Source organism: Oryza sativa, chromosome 6, assembly GCF_034140825.1.
Source record: "Oryza sativa Japonica Group chromosome 6, ASM3414082v1".
NCBI lineage: Eukaryota > Viridiplantae > Streptophyta > Magnoliopsida > Poales > Poaceae > Oryza > Oryza sativa.
Genome location: NC_089040.1, coordinates 7,084,766 through 7,108,067, shown reverse-complemented (window position 1 = coordinate 7,108,067; position 23,302 = coordinate 7,084,766). Strand labels below are relative to the sequence as shown.

The window sequence follows — 23,302 nt, the reverse complement described above, 5'->3', positions numbered from 1 at the left end:
ATGGCCTTGCTGTCTCCTTCTGCTGCGCGGATAGCGAGTCCGTAGACGGTGAGCCAAGACTCCGGTTTAGTGGTGCCGTCATACTTCTCGATTCCGGTCGGCTTAAAGCCGACTAGCCAATCCACTCGACGCGGGTCATTAGTAAAGACAGCTACTCCATCCACGTCGTCGTCCTAGCGATTTGGTGAATGGCGGTGACCTCGTGCTGCACGGCGCTGGTTGATCGTGTCGCGAAGGTCGACGGGACGCTGGCGAGGTGGAGGGCGAGGCCGTTCAGCTCGGCGCTCCCTGTGACGTTCGGGAGGCGAGTGAACAGATCGTTCGTCGTGACCCCTGCTCCTGCGACTAGATCCTGTGCCGGTGATGCTGAGGCTTGGCTGATGATGATCATGAGATCGGAGGTGAGGGACTCGGCTACCAATCGGGGTGCGGATGCTTGCGGAGTTGGCTGGAACCGAGGCAGCGATCATGGTCTTCGTCTAGTTCAAGATGTTGACGACATGATTAGCTTGGTTGAGTGTGTCTTCCTTGAGGAGGGTGTCGAGGAGAGTGATTGCTGCAACCGCGTGTGGCTGGGGGGTGTGAAAGACCGCTGTCCCGTCGACGTCTTGTTGCCCAATGAGCTCTCTCGCTCGTCGCCCGGATTCCAAGGCGCGTTGCCGTCGATCTTCAGCCTCCTTTGCAACCCGTTCATGATCTTGTTGCTCACGCTGTATTCGTTCTCGCTCCTGTCGCTGTCGCTCTTCCTCCAGTCGGCGACGTTCAGCTTCTTGCCGTGCGCGATCTTGGTCCGCTTCTCGGGCTCGGCGCTGTTCTTCCGTTTCGTTGTCAGCCATGAATACGCCGAAGAAAAGGGGCGTGTAGTTATCCTCATAGCTGTCGTCGAAGTTGTCGAGGTCGCCGTGGTCGTAGTGGTAGCCGAAGTCGTCGTAGTCGAGGATCTCGGTTGGTCAAGAACTGACGCCGGGGGAGCTGAGGTAGCCATCCAACTCTTCCGTCGAGACTGTCCCAAGAGGTTGGAGTATAACGCCAACCTCCCTGGATCTAGACTGGATCGGGGCCGATGCCGGAGCTCGCCTAGATCTCCGAGTGGAAGATGTTTTGGCTGTGAAGACGTCGGCCAAGTCATCAGGAAGTTTCATCAAGATTGAGGGATAGGGCCCGTCGTCTTGATCTGGTCGCGGAAGAGTAGATTGGATCTCGTCCGAGTGGTTTGAAGCCGACTCGGGAGAGATGATCTTGGAGTAGGCCTCGGCCGAGTTCGGAATACCGAATGGCACGAGGACCTGGTCTCTCCCCGACTGGTTTGAGTCCGAGTCAAGGAGAGAGATTTTGCCGAAGTCGTTGGTGATGAAGTTGAGGCTGCCGAACCGGAACGCCTGCCCGGGAGGGAAGGCGAAGTCGTCGATGCCAGAAATGAAACCCATCGCACTTAGTCGGCGAGAACTTGACGCTGCCCCTACCTGGCGCGCCAACTGTTGAAACAAGATTTCGGCAATAATAAAAGGGGGTGTCTATCAAGCTAGGAAAGTGGATGGGTTTGGAGACAAGGAATTTTATACAGGTTCAGGCCTTCTTATTCAAGAAGTAATACCCTACTTCTGTCCGGGGATGATTCCGCCGAGTGTGTTATTGATTGTATGATTGGGAAAAAAAAAGAAAAACGTGCCCCAAGAGGCACACGGACCCTCCTTATATAGGAGAAGGGATCCGTAATACAAGGTACAGTCCATATCCTAACAGAATATGGGATTACAGATAAAATACAATCGTAGCCGACTAGGATCCCGGGTATTTTCTTGCCATACAAGTTTAGAATCTAACCTGAGTCCTCATAAAGATATTCTATCTATATTTGGTACCATATATCCGACTAAAGTATAACTGTCATGCAGATGTAGGGTATCCATAATCTCCACACCCACGCTTTAGTTTCATCGGCTATGTCAAATTGTCAATGCCTGTGACAACAAGCGTGAGGTCTAGCACATTGGGAGAACAAGCCGAAGGTGTCGAATGGGTTTCTTGAGCTTATACAAGACGCCCAAACAGTAGCGGACCCAGCACAAAATTATAGCTATGGCGAACTTTCTAAATGTCCGTAGTACCGAAACATTTTTTATAAAAAACCACGAACATACCAAAACATTAGTATATAATGTATATGATAAAAAAAATTAGTGTGCATATCCAATAAAACTATAAGTAAATAATTTATTGTTTTCAATATAGGTGAAGATTTATTCCTGGAAGGTGAGAGCCCCTAGAGCCATCCAAATGTTCCCATTCCAAATTATTCTCCAAATATTTGTGGTTAGCGTTAAAAAAATAGTAATTATACTTTTGCTCAATTCCTTAAAGAACAATACCAACCGATGCAGATGCATCATCACTTGGTCAATGCATGATAACTTGTTCCACCATACCAGTATTAGCTTGTACTAGTACAAATACTAAAAGATTAGTGCTTATTGCCCCCATCATCACGGTAACCACCAATGAAACAGTCAGTAGTGTTGTTGTTTAGTTGATAGTTACTGCTGGCAGATAGTTATGGCAGCTGCCACACCTTGCCACAAGGGAAGGTCTGCCACTGCGCCCAAAGACCACATCCCCAGCCTCTCGGACACCATAGTGGACAAGGTGACGCATCTCTTGGAGGTGTCTAAGGGAGAGGAGCTGAGCATCAAGGTGGTGGGACACAACCTCGGCGCCTTGCTCGCTGTCCTCGCCGCCAACGAGCTTCACGCTTGCCTAGCCACGGATACGGAACGTGACATCACGGATCATCACCGGCTACCATTGCCCATTGCCGTGGTGTCCTTCAACGACCCGAACATCGACAACCGCGTGTTCATCGACCATCTTCAGAACTAGCGCGGCGTCAACATGCTCTGTGTGGTGAACGCTGGTGACATGGCGATGTGCGTGCCAGGGGAATCGCATGTGATCGTGCGGGAGGGGCATGTTCACGTGGGCACGGAGCTGAGGCTAGACAGTCGCAACTCGTTGTGCCTGCACCCTGACGTCTAGTCGGCATGGTGCCATGACCGAGAGGTGTACCTACAGAGGGGCTCACCGGCCACCACCGTCCCGCTTGGCTTGGTTGGGGAAAGTAAGAGATGGGAGAAGAAGAGTGGGAGTTGACACGTAGGTCCTACAGTGTTTATTCTTTCTTTATCATTTACATGGGGTTCCATGTGTTACACGTTAGTGAGTTTGACCATGAATCTGCCACGTCAGTATAACCGCTTAACAAACCATCAAAAGAGTCAATGTATATTTGTGTTCAATGTTGAAGGATGCGATATACCTGGTTTTGTGGTTGAGAAAGCAATTCGACCAAGAGCAATAGTTGAGGGAGATAACGTAGACTTGTTCCATTAATCGAACTTAGTTGAAACTGTCCAGTGGATTTTTGGGGCTAAAAAGAACCACGGATCGATCCAAGACATGACCAGCTGAGCCCGGCCTGGTCAACAGGGGGACCAATTTTCATTTAATATCATTTTTTTGGAGGGTGAGAGGATGCCATTCGACTATCTTTATCAATACGAAAATATAGTTACATCATTCATTAGCATGCTCATAATAAAGTTAGGGGGTTCATCAATCCATATACATGAATTTCTTAAGAAAAAAAAAGCAGGCCTTACCAATTTATGAGCTATCTAATTTGCTTCTCTATTACAATACTCAATAGAAACCCTATCAAAACCATTATATAAATTGTTGCAGTGCTTATTTAACATCATTTTTGTACATTATTCTAAAGCCTTTCTTCAAAGAATGGAAGTTCATCTGAGGTCTCTTAACTTTACATCGAATCCGATTTTCGTCCTTGAACCCCAAAACCAGATATAACCGGTCCCTAAACTGTCAAAACCGGTACAAACGAGATCCCTCGGAGGTTTGGTAGGCGGTTTTGACTGACGTGGCGCTTACGTGGCAATTCTACCTCGAAAAAATAATAAAAACCATGGGTCCACATGTCAGGTTCATAAAAAAATAATTAAAAAATGATGGGGCCCACGTGGGCTCCACATGTCAGCCTCACTCCTACCCTCTCACTCCTCTCTTCTTCCCTGTTCCCTCTCCCCTCTCTCTCTCTCCTTCCCGGGAGCGGACGGGCAGGTGGGCGGCGGAGCAAGCGAGCGAGGCGGGCTGTCCGAGCTCCGGCGGCGGCGGCTCGGCATGTGCTGTGGCGTACACCTCCGCCAGGATGCTCCTCTTGAGGCCGTGAACGGCGGCGGGAGGAGGACCATGACCATCGCCACGGATGCACAAATCCGGCAGCTCAGCCGCGGGAGGCCGTGGCCTGCGGCGGGAGGAGGACCACCGCCGCGGCTGAACAAATCCGGCAGCTCAGCCGCGGGAGGCCGTGGCCACGCACACCGTCGTCGTCGCCGGCCGTCACGCCACTCGTCGGCGGGCAGAAGTCCACGCGGTAGTTGGTGCCGGCGGGGCAGGTGAAGGTGCTGGTCTAGTCGTCCTTGGCGTAGCTGTAGGCGTCAGGGCATAGCCCCCTGAAGAACATGGAGTAGCTCGTCGGCGGGCATGTTAGCACTAATCTTGTTGCATAGGATCCTTGAGTGCTTGTTTAGTTTTTGGAACACATCATGTGTTAGACCTGGTTGCATGCTGGTGCTACCAAATGTGATATGTTCGTGTTAGTGGCTTGCAAGGATCGGTAAATTAGCTAGTACTCCCTCCGTATTTTAATGTATGACGCCGTTGACTTTTCGATTAATATTTGACGATTCGTTTTATTCAATTTTTTTGTGCAAATATGAAATGCTTAAAGGACATATAATGACAAATCAAGTCATAATAAAATAAATGATAATTACATAAATTTTTTAAATAAAACGAATAGTCAAACGTTGAACAAAAAAATCAACGGTGTCATACATTAAAATATTAAAATATGGAGGTAGTAGTTAGCTATGGCTTTGTGCTATGCTAGTACTTGCATGTCCTGTATGAGCTAGTGGAGCAAGTGTACCGGTTAGTTAGCTTTGTGCATGTAGCAAGTCTTCTTTTGTTCATCCAGCTAGCTACCGTGTCTGCCAACGCCAACAGGGCAGACGTGCTCGAAGCCTCGAACTGGCCCCGGCAGCAGTTGGTGTCGCCGCGCCGAACTTGCCGCACGCACTAGCGCAGCCGCCTGCCGCCTGGGACACGGAGCTCGGGGAGGCACGTACCTCGCCGTGATGTCCACGGCACCGCCGCCGTTGGTCGTCTGGAAGCTCACCGGCACGGCGGCACGTTGAACCCGTCGACGAGCGACAGGTCGAGGAAGTCGTCGCCGGCGCCGGGTCAGGAGCCGAGCGTGTAGCCGTGTACTCGGGCAGCGTGGTGGGCGGCTCACCGGAGGCGGAGCAGGACAGCACGCTGGCGCAGTCGCCCGTGACGCAGCGGCCGCGGCCGCTGCCGTCGAAGGAGCCGCCCGTGCGCTCCGCTCCCCGTGAAGGAGAGAGAGACTGAGAGGAGATGGAAGGAGAGAGACTTATGGGGCCCACGTGGGCCCCACCTTTTTAAAATTATTTTTTAACTGATATGTGGGCCTATGGTTTTTATTATTTTTCCGGAGTAGAATTGCCACGTAAGCGTCACGTCAATGCCACGTGGGACAAAGATCTAATCAAACCAGCCACGTAAGCGCCACGTCAGCCAAAACCGTCTTACAAACCGCCAAGAGAACTAATTTGTACCGGTTTTAACAGTTTAGGGACGTATTGTATCTGGTTTTGGGGTTAAAAGGACGAAAATCGGATTGGTGTAAAGTTAAGCAACCTCGGATAAACTTATTCCTCAAAGAATTGCTGGTTCTCCACTCTCAAGCCCAAACCCCGTCCTATTAGGCTGGATTCAAAGTGGGCTGGGATTTCTGTCCACCTGCCCTGAACAGCTCTGATCTATTTAGCCCTTGTAACCATGGGGGAATATATAGTGAAACCATCAAATAAGTGAAAACCTGTTAAATTCATATTTAAAAGTTTTGTAAATTTATAAAAAAAATATTAGAGATAGGTATAGGCATGAAATACATTCATACCAAATCTCAACTTAAAACTTAACTTTATTTGAGAGAAAAAAAATACAAATTTGAGGTGAATTGTAACAGAACACTATTCACAAAAAAAATTTCATTTTTGTTTCTATCAAATGAAGTTGAGTTTGGACTTAAATTTTGGTATGAATGTATTTCATGCTTATACCTATCTCTAGTATTTTTTTATGAATTTACAAAACTTTTAGATATGGTTTTCACATGTTTTTACTTATTTGATGGTTTTCACCGGACATGTCCCATTGTAATCATATCCTCGCCACACTGGAGACAATAGGGCTGGAAATACTGCTCGGGCTTGTCTTGACTTGTATGTCAAATGAGCCAAGCCCAAACCGACACCGAGCTTGTGCACTCCATGGCGACACCAACACCGAGCTCTGCGTGCTAGATCTCGCCGTCGACCTCTCCCTCTCTGTCGGTGGAGCGCTCCCGCCAACCACCCTTCTCTCTACCGCCAGCGGTACAATAGCGCTAACAATTTTGTTTAACATTGATAGTTTCGATTTTTTTTAGTTCAAATAATACTGATTAGTTTGAAAGAGTTAGTATTCCGATTTTAGTATGATTCTAACGATACTACGCTTCTTATGTTGATAGTGGTGTGATACCACCGTAAACGATCCTAGATTTGACAGTTGTCAAGAAAGTATCTAAACATCCTTGATACTAGGTACGTATCTCGATACTGACAACCTTCTCCCCCCCTCCCCCGCGCCGAGTAGAAGGCAAGGTTCATGAGCATACTGAAGCTAGCTCGCTAAACTGAGCTAGTCTTTTTTACTTCATTCATGTTAATAGATTTAAATAATAAGGCTCAGATCGTTTCCACTATAAAGAGTGGATAAAGTTTTGAATATTCGTGGCACACTTTTTAAATTGCTAAACGGTGTGTTTCGTGTGAAAACTTTCTATATGAAAGTTGTTCTAAAATATCAGATTAATCCATTTTTCAAGTTTATAATAATTAAAACTCAATTAATCACACATTATTATTATATTGTCTTACGTGAAATACTTAATCTTTATATTTACTTTTATCTTTACAAGATTCAAAATGTGTTACAGGAACGGAGTAACTCGTTTGTCAAGTCGAAGCTCTCGAGCTGAGCTTTCACGAGTCGAGTGCAGCTGTGCAGCCGAGGCTGGAGGCGAGGACATTTTGGTCATTCTACCCTCTGATACAGTACTAGTCACCATTCAGCAGTGAGCAGTGAGTGACTCACACACAGACTGGAGAGGAGGGCTTTCCGGTCATTCCGCTCGACAAGTCGTCGCTTGCGTAGCCACTAGCCACCCTGGACGCGATAGGGATGGAAAAAAGAAATAATATATGTGTGGAAAAAAAATAGAAAACTAAAAAAGAAAGCGAGGGGTAGCAAAGCCAGCCAGGCGAGGGAGGAAGGAAGGAAGAAGAGCAGGAGGAGCCCAACGCCCGCGAAACCCTAGCCCTCGCGCTCGCCCACCGCCTTCCTCTCCCCCCCTACCCTACCCCGAGCTCGCCACCCGATCCGATCGAAGATGGTTAGTACCTCACCTCGCCCCCCGTCTCGATTCCGCGTCTCTTCGCGATTCGTTTCGACCCATTTGTGATTTTTTTTCTGGGGGTTGTGTGTGTTTGAAATCGGTGTGCGTGCGATAATTTGAGCCTTTGCTGTTCTGTCCATTGTTCGATTCGTCGGTTTGGCGATGCAATTTTGGGTGAGAGCTGCGGGATTTTGTTTGATCCGGTTCTTTTTGAGAAACTTCTTTTTGAAGGTTGGTTGTTTTTGTGTTTGCAGCATAAGCTGGGGAGAGGAAGCCGCGACAAGGTGCAGCAGTTCATGACCATAACTGGTGCGAGGTGGGTGGGATCATTTATTTGCTCCCCAACTTTAGACCTGCGGTGTTAATAGGACTGGAAATCGGTGGTGATTTGTTAGTTCGATTCATTGTACGGCCTGCGGTATTCTTAGGATTGGAAATCGGTGGTGATTTGTTAGTTCAATTCATTGTACGGCCATCTTAGGTTGTCACTGTTGATGTCAAACTATCTCTGAGCTTCTGAAAATATCGGATTAGAATGTGTTTGTTGCAGCCAAGTTACTGTTAACTGGTTGTTTTGGCCTTAGGCTGAAATTAGTTGCCCTAGTTAGCGGTGATGGATCTGGGGAAAAAAATGACACCACCATTCGTGTGATAGCTTATGAGCTTAGCTACAGGGTGTTCACCGCCACATGTATTAGTTAGAATAAGGTAAAGTGAAATTGCAAGTTGTTATGCTCATCATGCCACTATTTTAGTCTACAAAATAAATGGTGCCTCCAGTAATGTAAAACACCACTTGCGAATATGTTAGTGAATTCTAGAGTATAGTATTTTTCAGTTATGCTGCTTGTTTGCTTTGTTGTTGACAAACCGGCAAGGTAGTAAAATCACAATAATTTTAGCAAGCCTTTTCGCTGTTATTTGAAACCAGTAACTCATTAAGTACATTTGTTAACTTATGCAGTGAGAAGGTCGCCCTTCAGGCCCTGAAAGCTAGTGATTGGCACTTGGAAGGAGCTTTTGATTTTTTCTACAGCCAACCACAAATTTCTCTGACGAACTCTCGGCATCTTGAAGATCTGTACAACAGATACAAAGGTATTGATCTTCATTGCCTTAACTAGCTATTGTGTTTAAATTCCATAAATTTCTTTACATGTATTGTTTCATATGTGCCGTCAGCAAACCTTTTTTTCTTCTTAGCTTTATGGAAACATATGTTTTTCTTCTCCTGTTGCAATGCTTTAGCCTATGATTCAAGGTGGTATAATTTCTTTTTCAGAACCTGATGTTGATATGATCATGGTGGAAGGTGTATCTCAGTTTTGCACTGATCTTCAGGTAAGAAACAGCTATTTATCTTCCCGATCTCATTTCGTATTTTCTTGTTTGATTTCCATATGCAGGCATGTCTAGGCGATACTTAGTCAATGAGTTGCTATGTACAACTCTTATATTGGAATGGCTCTCATTTGTTAATAGCTGCAGCTTTTTTTGGGTACCAACTATATCTCACTGGCGAGGAAGAGATGGATTTTATTTCACTGTGTTTTTCTACGTTTGATGTTCAGGCGGTTTTTAATAAGTTATTACCAGATTTAGCTTGCCTGTGGGCTAATCAAACTGTGGTAGTCTCTGACAAATAAACATTGCTCCAGAATTTGCAACTACCATTTACCATGTATGCATGTGAGCATCTGCATCCTGTGAGGAATTAGGCAATTTATTGCACTTCTTTTTGGGTCGAGCTTTTCCTCTTTGTGGGAGGTGTTTTTCTCTCTCTTTTCCTTGTATATACCTTTGTTTTATTCTTAACAAAATGAAACACAGCTATCCTGCGATTTTGAGAAAAAAATAGTGTTTTTTTAACTTGCGAAATATTATTTTGTTAAGGGATATGTGTTCCAATGTATGTATTTTGTTATTATATTATATCATGGATCCATCATATTAAGTCATTATCAGTTTATAAGATGTATGCTTTGTTTTGATTTTCAGGTGGATCCCCAGGATATTGTTATGGTATGCATTTTAGCTTCTTCTGGGCTAACTGTCACTTCCATTTTCGTTTGTAACCTAGCTCTACGCTTTATTTGGATTTATAGTTCTATTTGAGATTTGATATATTCCAAAGAAACCCACAGCTTCAGAGATCTGTTATTCTATTTATTTAAATTAACACGACCACTGATTTTTGTTGTTAACAGCTTGTCATATCATGGCACATGAAAGCTGCCACAATGTGTGAATTTACTCGCCAGGAATTCATTGGTGGACTGCAGTCAATTGGGTGAGTGCCATTTTCAATCATGGTGTCTATGTAATTGATCAAACTATTGAGTGTTTCTTAGATATAGTTTTTTCATATATCCCGGGTGGTATTTGCAGGGTGGATTCAATTGAAAAGCTCCGTGAGAAATTGCCATCTTTACGGGCTGAGATAAAAGATGACCGTATGTGTTTTCTTTGTGTGAAGTTGGATTTTCTCTATGTTGAAGTAACACTACATTTTAGTTTACAATTTGTGACCAATATGAAGGAACTGAAATAGAATGTGTATGGAAGGAATTCAATGCCATCTTTTATTTGATATCTAATCTGTGTGGTTACTCTTTCCTCACTCAGATAAATTCCGTGAGATATACAACTTTGCTTTTGCTTGGGCTAGGGAAAAGGTTAGCCTCAGTTGAAGAATATTTGTTTCAGAACCCTTGTCTTTATTTGCAGCAGGACAACATTTTTTGTTCATAAACATCATCCTGTGATCCTGATGTTCCCTATGTTTATTTTCCTGAAATATGCTCTTGATCTTACAGGGTCAAAAATCTCTCGCACTGGAGACTGCTCTTGGAATGTGGCAGTTGCTCTTTGCTGAAAGGCACTGGCCCCTTATCGACCATTGGTGCCAGTTTTTACAGGTATGCCTCAAAGGTGGTTCCATGTACTTCCATTTTCAGAGCATCTTGCTATTTCAAAAACTTAGTGGTTTCAGATGATACTTTGCTAATTTAAATCCTTCAAATTTCAGGTGAGGCATAATAAAGCCATTTCTAGGGACACATGGTCTCAACTGTTGGAATTTGTCAAGGTACCACTGTTAATCCCTCCTTTCTTTCTGGGTAAATATGCAAGGAAGCAAGTCTTGTTTGTGTCAGATGGTTGACTATGAATCAGTGACAGACAAACTCTTTTAGGTGAATCACAGAATGAGACATGTTATCTGGTTCGCTTAGATTGTCATTGTTAGGTACCTAGGTAGTTTTGTGATCTGCCTCCTTTGATCTTTTGATAATTTCTGCATCAAAGGTCTATTGATGCCCCTTTGTGAATACTAAATATGTGTTCTGTTATCGCAGACGATCGATCCACAGTTATCCAACTACGACGAAGAAGGTGCTTGGCCCTACCTAATAGATGAATTTGTGGAGTACCTAACCGAGAATGGATTCGTTCAGCTTAGGAAGTGAACAATGGGAGGCCCACATTCTCACTACTTCAAATACAATCATGATTGGGCTGTACAAACGTGTGAGATTCATCTCGGTCTATACAGTGTTCAGGGCTTGGCCTTGGCGTTCTTGCGCAACTGATCGCAAACAGTGGACATGTATCCTTACGTGATGACATTTGCTCGCGCAAGGGGACGATTTGATTTGGGAAGTGGTGACTGCCATTGTGGAATTATCACTTACGGTTTATTTAATATATATTGTGGTCGGCGCAGAAGAAAAATAGTTATGCTGTCCTTTGCATCTCCCGGCAGAACATTAGAACTGGAGTCTTGTGGTTGTGGAATAACTCGTAAAGGAACTCGTAAAGGAAGTCGTTTTGAGCAGCGACACGGTCTTCAAAACACAACTTTAATTTGTTTCTAAAAAATTATTTATTGAAAAGTGATATATGTATACTTTTATGAAAGTATTATACTTTTATGAAAGTACTTTTCAAGACAAATCTATTCATATAATATTTATATTTTTAAACTCAATAATTTAAGAGAGTTATTTATGATTTATATTCCTAATGTTTGACTTAAAACATTGTCCTAAACGACTTACTTTATAAGTACGCAGGGCGGAGGGAGTATGGTCGTATGTTTGGCATGGCACGCTTGCATTTATTTTACCTGCATTGCAGACATGAATGAAGTTTTGCCTTTTTAGCTTGACGCCGAGTTTAGTTCCAAACTTTTTCTTCAAACTTCTAACTTTTCCATTACATCAAAAATTTTCTACACACATAAACTTTCAACATTTTCGTCACATCGTTCCAATTTCAAACAAACTTTCAATTTTGGCGTGAACTAAACACACCAATCGGCCTCCTAGTCATATGCAAGGCAAGGTTTACAAAACCGATTGAGTATCGCGTGGTTATCACGTGTGATAACCTTTTCAGTTTTTTAAACCATAGTGTATCGCGCAGTTATCATGGTAACCGTCAAATTGTGGGATGGTGGTAACCTCATCTCAAACGGTTTGGTAGGGTGGGTTTCGGTTTCAAGTCTAGTTTACAAAACTGCACGCCAAAATGACTAAATGAGCATACTGATATTAGATCAGATTGATATTTTTCTGGCCCGGCCGCTGCTGCACCTATCCCAGTATGCCGATGCGCCACTTTTTTTTTTTGGAGGACCACACTTTCTTTTAGCTGGAGCATCGTTAAACAATTTTAACTTCACCAAAAAGAAAAGTAACACAAGTAGAGCTGAGTTTACGTTGTTTTAGAACCAGCTCTCAAAGTTAAATTTAGAGATTGGAGTTCACAGGCGGCGTTCAACCGACTCCCAAATCTGGCTCAGCAAGTGCTCATCAACCCCCATCCTACAGGCGTGCCGTGTGAAAGGATGCGGGGCACTGCACCTGCAGTCCTGCACGGCCACAACGCTCACCGCGGGGAACCGACGAGAGGATGAGGCTAACCGACGCAAACCAGGCCGCTGTCGCCGTGCAGACGAGACGACGGACGCCCTCGGCGCAGTCGCACCAAAAGACATTGTCCGGCGGCGTGGCCACATGCCCCCACGGAGCGACGGGTAGGCGAGGGCGAGGGCGAGGCGTTGTGTTGTCCCGTTGTCTCTTGTCCGCGACCGTGCCTTCGCAGGTCGCAAGGACACACGCCTTTTTCGCGACACAGGCCAGAACCGAGCGAGCTGCTGCTGCTGTGCTGCCTATATTCAGCAATGGAGTACAATGGTCGCCACTGTATGGGTGCCGGCCTGCCGGATGCAGGTCTTTTTTTTTTTTTTGAGCCTCCGTCTCTGATGTGAACTGTGGAAGTACTGTTGGCCTTTTCACTCACGAGTTTGGATTTTGGAGCTTTCGACCTTTTTCGGGCAGAGGTGAGCGAGTGAGGCGAAGTCAAAATGGATTCTGGGGCGTTTGCAACTTTGCATTGGGTGGACAACAGGGCAGCGTTGGGTCTAGAGTGATTGGTCTTCAACAGGTTTCGCTCATTTTTGTTTGGGTGTGTTTAGTTCGCGAAAAAATTTTTGTTGGTGTCACATCGAACGTTTGACATGATGTTGGAAGGGGTTTTCGGACACGAATGAAAAAAATTAATTTCATAACTCGCCTGGAAACCGCGAGACGAATTTATTAAGCCTAATTAATCTATCATTAGGCTCAAAAGATTCGTCTCGCGATTTTCATGCAAACTATGCAATTAGTTTTTTCTTTTTAACTATATTTAATGCTTCATACATGTGTCTAAAGATTTGATGTGATGTTTTGGGGAAAAAAATTGAGGACTAAATAAGGCCTTACTCCCACTCGGCTCGTCATGCTCCTCCTTCACCTCCTCCTTTTCTCCTCTCCCTTCTCCTAGGTTGTGATGCTCTTTCTCATCAACCGTTGAAGATTGACTAATTTAATTTTGAATTTGATTTTTGATTTTTAAGAATAATTTTCAACACATTTTTGTTTATTTTCTCAACTATCATAGAATGAGAGTTGTGTAAAAAGATAACATGCCCCCATAAAGTTTTAATTAAAATTGAACCATATATAAAAGAATTCAAAATTAGCTTCAGAGACAAAAGCAAAGCATGGCCTTATTTGCTAACAGTAAAATCCCAAACTATTTTTTGAATGGTTAATGAATTTATATAAACCGATTGGCCCTCTCAACTAAGTGACTGCATACTCCTATTCTATCAAGTTAGACTACACGTCTCTTTAGTTACATTAGACACTACTCAAGTTACACTTAGATAAGCTTTAGGGTATCCCTAGGGTTAGGATATCGTCATAACTTCTTTGGCTCATACTCCCTCTATTCAAGTTTGATCACCGTATTTATAAAAACCGGTTTTTCAAGTTTGATCGTCACATTTGTAATCGCCAGGCTGTTGCGTCTTGTCCGACGCGCTGGTTGTTTCAGTTTACATACAAAATTAATCAGCCACTAACCACTGCGCGGACGTCTCGGGAGCACTCCTCTAAAGCCCCACCGTGATCGTCATGCATGCATTGGGCTGGTAGTAGATTAGGAAGATGATAAGTGTGTTTCTTGTCCTTGGCCTCTATGTCAGGCCAAATTATGATGGTCAAACTTAATGGAGGGAGTACATTTTTTTAAAAAAATTTGGTAGAAGTAGCACCACATTTTTTATGGAAACAAGTAAACGATAAATTATGTGGCATTTATATCCTTTCGTTCGATGTGGATGAAAATAGTTTTGAAAGTAACAATAATCTCAAATTTATAAATGCAACAAAACGTACCATTTTCCCGCCTCTGTCTATTTTGGCATTATCCACCGTTAATCATATCATTAATTATCACTCTTCATCCGCCCCTACGTATGAAACCTAACTTGAGTGTCAAGGGTTATGATGTTTCATGATAACAAACCCTTATCAATACACTATGATAAGTCTATAAACCCAAATTTCGATCATTATTTGCACCTTCATGCTAATCTAATCGATGTAAAAAAACAAAAAAAAACTGCTATTAAAGAACTTAAGAAAAAATTATGTATCATTCGATATCTATTGGCATCCGGTGTGACATGCGATGTGAAGCTAATCAACCCAACAACCGCCGGTGCCGTCATTCTGCATCCCTCGCCAACACGCAAGGAAAATGACTTGGCCACAGCCACACACAGCTGGCGCAACCGCCGGGGTCAACGAGCAGACGACCCGAGCCTCCAACGCCTCCGCACAAACGACGGCTCCCCCGCGAGGCCGCGACCGCGACCGCGACCTCGACCTGTCAGCGGCTCAGTGCGCGTGCGAACGAACCCACTCCAACCAGCGCTGCGGCCGAAAGCGACCGCCCGCACACAAAACCCAAAGCCACCGCATCGCATCGCATCACATCACGCGGCCTCCTCCTCCTCCACCACCGCCGCGCCGTCGCGTTCGCCTTTTTTCCTCCTTCCCGGACCTCGTGCGCTCCCACCACCACCACCCCGCGGCTTCGCTCGCGCCACCGCCACTGATTCGCCGGAGAGTTGCTGTTCCCTTCGTGATTTCGTCGGCGGTGGCGGCGGCGGGGGTGGTCTCCTGTTGCTGTACAGACCAGCATCGTTGGGGGGAATCGGATGAGATGAGATGAGATGAGATGCGGGGGTGGTGGTGATGGAGGCGCTCTCCCGGACCGAGCGTGTAGGAGGAGGAGGTGGAGCCATGGTTGAAGTGGCCTTCGCTTCGTCCGCCGGATCCTCCGCCGCGGCCCCGCGCCGCCTTCGTGGGGAGCTCGTCGTCAGGGACGCTATTCCGTATGCCGGGGTGGCTCCTCCGCCGCCCGCGCTGCCGCTGCCGCAGCCGCAGCTGCAGCCGCAGGTGCAGGCTACGACGAGTGGGGGCGGCGGCGGGGGGAAGATTAGCCCCGCGGTGCTGTTCATCATCGTGATTCTCGCGGTGGTGTTCTTCATCTCCGGCTTGCTCCACCTCCTGGTGCGGCTACTCATGAAGAAGCAGCATCGCCGCGGAGGAGGAGGGGGTGCGGCGGCCGGGGTGTCGCGGTCGGCCGCCGGGGATGACGCGGGGGGAGGAGGGGACGCGGCGCTGCAGCGGCAGCTGCAGCAGCTGTTCCACCTTCACGACTCCGGGCTGGACCAGGCGTTCATCGACGCGCTGCCGGTGTTCGCCTACCGGGAGATCGTCGTGGGCGGCGGCGGCGACGGCGACAAGGAGCCCTTCGACTGCGCGGTGTGCCTGTGCGAGTTCGACGCCGAGGACCGCCTCCGGCTGCTGCCGCTGTGCGGGCACGCCTTCCACCTGCATTGCATCGACACATGGCTGCTGTCCAACTCCACCTGCCCGCTCTGTCGCGGGGTGCTCTTTGTCCCTGGGCTCACGGAGAACAATCCGATGTTTGATTTCGATGAGGGGTTGGAAGAAGGGAGGCTGTCTGAAGATTGCGATAACGGATTCGGATATCCCGGGCACAAGGCTACGGAGGGGATGCAGACGCCAGGGACTGAGAAGAGGGTGTTCCCTGTGAGGCTTGGGAAGTTCAAGAATGTCGGGACCCAGGGCGCTGTCGAAGGCGGTGGCATCGGCAATGCCAATGGTGCTGTCTTGAGGAGAGAGGAAGGGGAGAGCAGCAGCAGCAGCTTGGATGCAAGGAGATGCTTCTCAATGGGGACTTACCAGTATGTTCTAGGGACCTCAGAGCTCAGGGTGTCTCTCCAGCCAGACCGAATTAGAAATGGCGGCGGCGGTGTGACGAGGGCAAGGCCGACAGGGTTAAGCTCTGTCAATGCTGAGATCATGGAGGGGAAGAAGATATGCGCACGGAACAAAGGGGAGAGCTTCTCTGTGTCGAAGATTTGGCAGTGGTCTAATCTGAAGGGCAAGCTACCTACTGGCTCAGATGAATGTTCGGAAGCAGGGAGCCTTCCATGGATGAAGAGAGGTGGCATTGGGGATACATCAAATATGTGACTGTAGTCTGTATTATGATAGTGGCTAATCTTTTCTCTTGTTGGTGCTGCTCACTTAATCTCTTACCTATAGTTATCTTGACTTTTTTCAGTCTGATTGCTTTGTGCTGAGTTTGATTGGAATGCATTAATCCCATGGAGCGATAATTTCTCATAGCCGTGCCACTGAGTATTGCGGTAGCTTAGGATGGTTGATTTCTGGTGCTTGCTGGTTTGGCACTCATAATATACTTGCAGCTCTCCTTGTATTATTGATCAAATTGGAGTTGCCATCAATATCTAAATTCCCCGAGTCTTGATATTCATAGCTATGTATGGAAAGAAAATAGTACTAGGTTTTGATTCAATACTGCTCCTTGTGGACTCATTAATGAATTTTAGGGCATACTAACTGTTTATTTTTTAAGTTTCAGTTGTCGTATTGAAGGTTGTCATGCATCAGATGGAACAAATGATCAATAAATCACCGTAATTTATTGACGTTTGTGGTTATTTGATCTAGGTTTTTTTTCTTCGATCTAGGTTTTTTTTTCTTTCAGTTTGGCAGCTTCTGCGAACATATTAAGAGACTGCTAAAATGTGGCGTAAGAACGGAGATGTTTTTTTGGTGTCGACAAACAGGAAGGATGTACGTGGAGGCTGCAGCTGCAACAATTGAGGCAGGAGTAGGTATAGGGGTTTGAAATAGCCTTAAATGGGCAATGATCTAAACCCTTAATACCTATGTTTGGCATGGGTTGCAGTAAAATTTTCTATTCGTTACTATGTAATACTTTAAGTTTTGTGTATGTTTCCATAATGTTGATTATTAAAATAATCCCCATATTACCATTATAATGTTGATTATAAGTAACTAGTACTTAGCAAAATAAATTGCCGTCACGTTTAGTTGTGCTTGGAAATAATTTGGAAGTTCCCACAGGTAAATAGGTCTAAAATCTTGTATCTAACTACTTTCTTTCCTGATCAGTTTCTTACAATTTGACAGCTTCCTTTTTGTATCGAACTAATTTTCCTGATTGGTTTCTTATAATGCACATATTTCCTTCAGTCTCATTCTACTACCTTTTTTGCGGTAATAAATTGTACACTTTAGCTAAATCATTGATATGTGCCTGAGCATCCTCATTCCCATAAATTGTCAAGTATTGAAGACTGCATTTTATAATTCAGAATAAGAGTAACACTAAATGATTAATTCTTGTTTTAGCTTGCCATAAATTAATTAAGTAGTCATGATTGATACTTCCTACAACCTGAATTCATGCCAATGGGTGATAGATTCCTTGTATTTCCTTCTTTTCTGTGGCTAGTTTTGTCCTTCCGATGCGCAGTGATTGAAATCTGCAGGAACTTCTCATGATTGGCCTGCATTCTTGTATCAATGACTTTAATGATTTATATTCAAACTAAGCATATTTCTTTTTCCTTTAGTCAGTCATCTGTTACCTTTCTCATATCTTTTCCTTTGAGCGCTTTTTGGATTTTTCATCCTCTCTTTCAACAATCTTTTTACTCACACAGAAAAAGAAGGAAAGACAATTTTCTTCATCATGATAGAAAGCAAAAGACTGTGCAGCTAGATTTCGTGAAAATTCAGATTATGATAACACTAGTTTCCATTCCTCTCTTTCATAGTTTTGCAACTTCTATTAATCTTATTTCTTCTCTGTCAAATGTAAGGTACAACGTAGGCCCAAATTGTTGTTATGATAACTGAAAAGTTGGTGAACAGGAGGTGGCACTTTTGCCTTTGGTGTGTCCTACCTTTGTTGGCAGACTCTGCTTAAAGGTGTCATTCCTGTAAGAGTTGATAACTAACTGAGAATTATGCTCTGCTTATTGCACCTTGTGTAGGTGGCCTGGTGGGTATGGTGACCAAGCTGAGTGGATCCTAGAGTTGTCACGGTGCAGTATCCTGATAAGAGAAGAAAAAAAATATAAAGGTGCTTAGTGAAGTGGAATTCGGTGTCATATTTTGTGTTCCTTCATCCTTTTGTTATTTTTAATCATAAAGCAAATGAGAAGTGCCATACTCTCATGCCTCCACTAATTAAACAGGTAGCGTACTGAAGTTAAGCAGTTTGCATTGAGATCTGACATATAGTTGCATACATGCTTACAAATTCTTACTATACCAGGTAGACAAATATACAGCTATTTCAGCCATTAACTAATGCTGAGCTAGCCAACTCATTATTGTTAACAACCAGATCTGAAATAGTAATTGTTTGTTCTGACATCTGAAACAGTTGTTTTTGTGATTCTTCAGATCTCCATTTCCAGATTCAGGACAAACCACAGAGGTTCTTTTTATTTCAAGCAGTGTCCAAGTCTCACTCAGACTCAGGGTCAACAATCTTCAGTTCCTACCGGTGAAGATCAGACGACGCTGAGTTGGTACGATATACTGTTCTCTATGTGAAAATTGTTGGACGCTACCTTGAGGCCCTGAGGACTACCTACTTTGGTTTTTCTCACATGCACCTGTTCGTGTCCTAAGGCCAGTTTCGGGCGTGATTGGAACGGACAAGATGGACTGCTGGAGCCTTGCGATTGAATATTCATGTCAAGATCAGGTAAGTGGTCCGGTTTTTTTTTTCTGTCTCGTTGGCTTTCATTGATTCATCGCACTGTTGTCAGAGAGTCAACATCAACTTTACATGACACTGTTGTTATGAATACAAGTGGCAATTACTTTGGACATTGTAGGTTTTGGCTGGCATTAACACACAATGATCAGATTGTTTAAGCTGATGAAAATTTTTGCTGCAGCACTCGCCGTCGAATTGTATGTCCAGCAAAGTTTGGCTGATTGGCTGGTCCCATGCACCAAGAATTCATCAAATTAGGTGCAACTGATAAGATGGCTATTTTTAAGTTTCTTTCATATTTTTATGGTGCCTATTAAGTATTAACTGATACTCTGATTTGTTCATTGTCAAATCCATGTTGAAATTGTATCGGCCTATCGATGTTCTTGATTATTTTATCAGTACTAATCTTAACCTTACCATTAGGAGCGACAATATAGTTAGTACAGCAATTAATTATTAACTGATACTCTGGCTTCTCTTTCTTCGGCCCCTTTACGGAGCAGCTCAAAAAGTAAATGGGGCTATCGGTCTCCTACTCTCCTAAAATGTTGTTTATAGAAAAATAATAATAAACAGATGTTGTCCTCCCCTTTCTTATATCGTGGTATTTCTATGCAGATGATCATAAAAGAAAATTCTAAAATAATTTCGTGTGTTGTTATGTTCAAAGGTAACTTCATTTAAAATTCTAACTCAAAATGCAACTTACGTTTGAGAGGAACATACAAATACTCCTTAGTTAAACTAGTCTTCTCGCATTTACAAGTAATTATTTAATTAGTGGTTCACAATGTACTTAACGATATCAAGATGTCTGTATTAACTTTGTTTATCTCAATATGTGTTTGTCTATGTGTATTACAGGGGCGAGTGTGCGCCTGTGTGTATTGAGCGTGGCATTTATACCATGTCAAGAAAAGGCCTTGCTAAGGAGCACCTATAATATTTGAATTATTTTATTTTTGAAAATATATCTTGTTTTCATCGGTTTTTACAGGAAATGCACGTTTAGAAAGAATTGGCTGAAGCATACCATTATCGTCGAGGGAGGGGAGGGGGTGCGAATTTATAGCGAGTTCGTATGGTGAGTGCGTGAACTCATCACGAGTTTGCGCGGAGAAAAATGTGCGGGTGCAAACTCGTGTGCGGCGGTCGTAGGGGTGGCCATATTCCTGTTGGGGCCGAGTTCCCGACCCAACGGGCCAGGTGGAAATTCCCACCGGCGGGTGAGCGGGGTGGCGCCCCCACAAAATTAAGGGGATGGGGTGGGGAATGGGATTGACCCGTGGGTAACCCATGGGGGCATGAGGTGTCACTTATACACGTCATAAGTAGCCAATTTCAAGGCCCATTTAGTTAGATGACTATAAAAGCTCAACCCTAATTTGTCCCCTATCGTTTCCTTCCTTCCTGTCGCCGCCCTTTCTCCAGCTCGTAGCGAGGCAGTGATTTAGCCGTCTGCCCAAGCTGCTCCATGCAACAGGCGAGTCAGGCACTTGGTGCAGCGTGGCACGCCATCACCCCCATTCTCGACGGCGCCGGTGCGCTGCCAACCCCAACCACCGTGTTGTCGACCCTCCTCGCTGTCCCAAGTTGTCGACCTTCCTTGCCTCGTTGCTGCCCAAGCCGGTGGCCGGCGTGCTCGTAGCATGCTGCTCTGTCGGAGCTCGCCGTCCCTAGCCCTCGTCGTTACTCCTAGCTGACTGGCGACGGCTAACGGCCGATGCCCTACAGACAATGTCCCGCCGAAGTCCACGCGTCCTCGCCACTCTCTGCCTTCGACCGTCCTCATCGTCGGGTGGTGCGGAGCTCCACTCACTCACTAGGTCCCATGCGGGAGCGGAGACAGGTGAGGTTTTTCTGGATTTTTTACATTTTGGTCCTTTTAAAAAATTTATTTCGTAAATAGACTCCTAAAAAAAACTTATCCCAAAAATAGTCCTTTTTGGGACGCCAGAGTGACTGGCGCCGTCGTTCAACAGGACAGCGCCAGCCTCTTTGGCGCCATCCCCCTGCCGACGTGGCGGGGCGATGCTGAGGTGGCTAGGGGGAGTGCGCCAGAGTGGCTGGCGCCCCCCCCCCCCCGAAATTTTTTATTTTTGTTTTATTTGTTTGATATTTTTTTCACGCTTAGGGACACACAAGAACCAACCATAGAAAAATTGAACTCAAATGGACGTAATATGTGACATGTAGAATTTTTTCTCTCCTCTCCTCTCTCTCCGAACTAGTGCAGAGGAGAGAGATGTGCAACTTTATTTTTTTGATATTTTTTTCACACTTAGGAACTCATAGGAACCAACCATGTAAAAAATAAACTCAAACGGACGAAATATGTGGCATGTGGAATTTTCCAAAGCTCCACCGAAAAACTTATCTCCTCGAAAACACAATCTTGCAAGCGGAATTTGGAGGTTTTAATATCGCCGAACCCGGCAAAGCGGGGGAGAATCGGATGTAACTTTTTCTGTAGATGTCCGTGCATATATTATTTGCCTGATTCCGAGTCCGTATGAGAAAGTTATGCCTATTTTAATAGATGACATATTTTGTCCGTTTCGGTAGAGTTTTGGAAAATTCTACATGTCACATATTTTGTCCGTTTGAGTTTATTTTTTATACGGTTGGTTCCTATGTTCTCCTAAGTGTGAAAAAATATCAAAAAAATAAAATAAAAATAAAAAAATTGCATCTTTATGTATTGTTTAACTTATATATGTCATTTCATGTGGTTATATTTTGAATTAGATTAAGTAATTTCATATAATGGTAGAGTGCATTATGTTTAACATGCTGATCAAAGGGTTTTACTAAAGGAGTTATGGTCTAATTTTAGTGAAGGTGCAAAATAGACTAAGTGGTATGCTAGATATTTTCAGACTTAGCTAAGTGGTAGTTCGAGTTTAAATTTTTTTTGTGGTTGGTTGTATCGTAATCCTGAGTGTGAAAAAACATCCGAAAAAATAAAATAAAAATGACACTGTTGCAACTCCATACAGAGAAACAGGAATGGAGGCGGCAGCGCCAGCCATGCTGGCGCCCTCTGGCGCCCTCCTCCTGCCACGTTGGTTCGCGTGCGCCACGATGGCAGGAGGACGGCGCCAGAGAGGCTGGCGCCCCCAAAAGGACTATTTCTAGGATAAGTTTTTTCAGGGGTCTATTTGCGAAACAAGTTTTTTAAAAGAACCAAAATGTAAAAAATCCAGCGAGGTTTTCAACCTAGTTGGCTTTGCGAGGCTAGCGCTAGAGGGAGAATGCGGGAAGTGGGGGCGCTCCTGACCAACCTGGCCCCACCCCGTCCCGTTGCCACCCCTAGGTGGCCGTGTGATGGTCGTTTTAATCAATTAATTAATTAATTAGTGCTATTAGCAATTAATCAATTGTCCATTACTTCTTTATTTAGCATCATTCGGCAGTGAGTTCGCAGCCCATCCAGGCGAACTCGCGCGTGCGGCAGCAAGTTTGCATCCTTACTCCGGGATGACGGTATAATTTTACCAATTCTTTCTAAACCTGCACATTCTTATAAAACCAATGAAAAAAAATATAATTTTTTTAAAAAGATTTCTCAATATTTTACATTACCAGACAAATTCGATGAGATACATTCATCAAATCATCCAGTAATAACGAATGCAAACATCACCGTTCTCAATTCGGACCATCAGAGATGAGAGCAGACAACCCTCACAACCCGACTGCCGAACAGGCAGGGTAAATGTTGGCAAGGAGTTGGACTCCGAGACTGACCTGTCATCGTCCAAAACCTGAATCCCAATCTAGCCTCCCTCATCAGATCATTAAGCGCCAAAGCCCTCTTGGATTCTTAATCAAAGATGCGGGGGATATGCGGATTTCAGAGATGTGATTGCACTAAGCGTGCCGGCAACGTCGAGATCAACCTTTCACGGGTATCATGGCCATTCAATCCAAACAGCTATATACCCACCGACGGAACACCTTCAAATATCATAGCTAATTAAATTATACCTGAATCTTAAAAATGAACCAAGAGTTTCTTTGGACTCAAGAACTTACAGATTTTTCATGAGAATTACCCAAAATTTCCATAAGTTTCATCCGTTCTAAAGGTGGTCAAAGTGAAGATAAATACAGTAGAAATATCTATGCATTCCGTTGTCATCATCTCCTCTTTTTTTTTTTGATATTTGGTATCACCTTTTGCTTGCAAGAACAAGTTCA

General features: G+C 44.6%; 2 protein-coding genes and 1 long non-coding RNA gene across 4 annotated transcripts; all 3 read left to right on the top strand.

The window, feature by feature from the left end:
* Positions 1–7,443: 7,443 nt before the first annotated feature.
* Positions 7,444–11,332, top strand: LOC4340586 (uncharacterized). 2 transcript variants are annotated; one of them, XM_015788931.3, is made up of 11 exons: positions 7,444–7,597; positions 7,855–7,916; positions 8,565–8,698; positions 8,883–8,941; positions 9,599–9,622; positions 9,808–9,890; positions 9,989–10,053; positions 10,226–10,275; positions 10,417–10,518; positions 10,629–10,688; positions 10,957–11,332. In XM_015788931.3, exons 1-11 carry the CDS (start codon positions 7,595–7,597, stop codon positions 11,065–11,067), a joined length of 753 nt encoding a protein of 250 aa, XP_015644417.1. In that variant the 5' UTR covers positions 7,444–7,594; the 3' UTR covers positions 11,068–11,332. The 2 variants fall into 2 exon arrangements, with proteins under 2 accessions (XP_015644417.1, XP_025882272.1); XM_026026487.2 differs by having other exon boundaries at positions 7,444–7,774.
* Positions 11,333–14,924: 3,592 nt separating this feature from the next.
* On the top strand, positions 14,925–16,658 carry LOC4340585 (RING-H2 finger protein ATL46). The gene has a single exon (XM_015788131.3). The coding sequence runs from the start codon at positions 15,193–15,195 to the stop codon at positions 16,501–16,503; it is 1,311 nt and encodes a 436-aa protein (XP_015643617.1). The 5' UTR covers positions 14,925–15,192; the 3' UTR covers positions 16,504–16,658.
* Positions 16,659–18,311: 1,653 nt separating this feature from the next.
* LOC136357075 (uncharacterized) lies at positions 18,312–19,518 on the top strand. Its single transcript, XR_010742126.1, has 4 exons — positions 18,312–18,448; positions 18,775–18,902; positions 19,011–19,081; positions 19,278–19,518. It is a non-coding gene; the product is annotated as an uncharacterized lncRNA (long non-coding RNA).
* The last annotated feature ends 3,784 nt before the right edge of the window (positions 19,519–23,302 follow it).

Bases quoted from the DNA above. Each gene is read 5' to 3' on its own strand.
- LOC4340585 (XM_015788131.3), top strand. From the start codon at position 15,193: ATGGAGGCGCTCTCCCGGACCGAGCGTGTAGGAGGAGGAGGTGGAGCC.
- LOC4340586 (XM_026026487.2), top strand. The intron at 9,623-9,807 runs GTATGCATTTTA...TGTTGTTAACAG, and splicing joins ATCCCCAGGATATTGTTATG to CTTGTCATATCATGGCACAT. The intron at 10,689-10,956 runs GTACCACTGTTA...CTGTTATCGCAG, and splicing joins AACTGTTGGAATTTGTCAAG to ACGATCGATCCACAGTTATC.